General features: G+C 51.3%; 1 protein-coding gene across 1 annotated transcript; it reads left to right on the top strand.

Moving 5' to 3' along the window:
- Positions 1-279: 279 nt before the first annotated feature.
- On the top strand, positions 280-900 carry KD926_006535 (Ty3/Gypsy family RNase HI domain-containing protein; the record flags this gene model as incomplete). The annotated part of the gene is made up of 1 exon (XM_053095643.1): positions 280-900. A coding segment is annotated over one exon (621 nt), but the record flags the coding sequence as incomplete, so codon positions are not given.

Raw genomic sequence — 900 nt, 5'->3', positions numbered from 1 at the left:
TTCTGCAACTTCTATCGACGCTTTATAGAGGCCTACAGTAGGATTGCCAGACCACTGTATGCCTTAACAAAGAAGCTAGCATCCTTTGAATGGACCTCCGGCTGCCAGGAAGCCTTTGAGCAGCTGAAGAAGCACCTGACTTCAGCGCCTCTCCTACGGCACCACGACCCAACCCTCCCGTCTAGGATCGAAACGGATGCCTCTGACGGGGTGATTGCAGGCATATTCTCCCAGTTATTTGAGGGCAGGTGGCACCCGGTTGCCTACTTCTCTAGAAATATGCTCGGTGCTGAGCGCAACTACGATATCCATGATAAGGAGCTTCTAGCCATAGTGCGAGCTCTAGAGATCTGGAGAACGGAGCTTGAAGGACTTCAGACTACTGAACGAATAGAGATCTGGACCGATCATAAGGCCCTTGAATACTTTATGACTACGAAGAAGTTGAACGGGCGCCAGGCCCGGTGGTCAGAGTTTCTTTCAAGGTTCCACTTCCTGATCAAGTTCAGGCCTGGGCTGAAGAATACGGCTGCTGATGCCCTATCAAGACCTGAGGGGAGTTCTTCGGATCTAGATGTAAAGAACCAGGCTCTCCTAAGGCCAGAGTGGTTAGAAGAGGGTGTTCTGCCTCCGCAGGCCACTGAACAGGAACAAGCTACTGAGCAGAAACTATCTCCTATATCAGTACTACTCGCTCCCGTGGAACTAGATGACGTTCAGTTGATGGACCGCCTCCTGCAGGCTAATCGCACTGCAGCTGAACTTGACGAAGAAAGGGCTGTTGCTGCTGATGCTGCAGAAGAATCAGATTGGTCCCTGCAGAATGGGCTTCTTCTGTTCCAGAATAAGCTCGTGGTTCCTGAGGAGGGCGACCTTCGCACCCGATTGCTTGATATAATC

Source organism: Aspergillus affinis (assembly GCF_023601865.1).
Source record: "Aspergillus affinis strain CMG 70 chromosome Unknown NODE_359_length_900_cov_270_945322, whole genome shotgun sequence".
NCBI lineage: Eukaryota > Fungi > Ascomycota > Eurotiomycetes > Eurotiales > Aspergillaceae > Aspergillus > Aspergillus affinis.
Note: the sequence above shows the minus strand (reverse complement) of the source record. Positions and strands in the feature narration are given on the sequence as shown.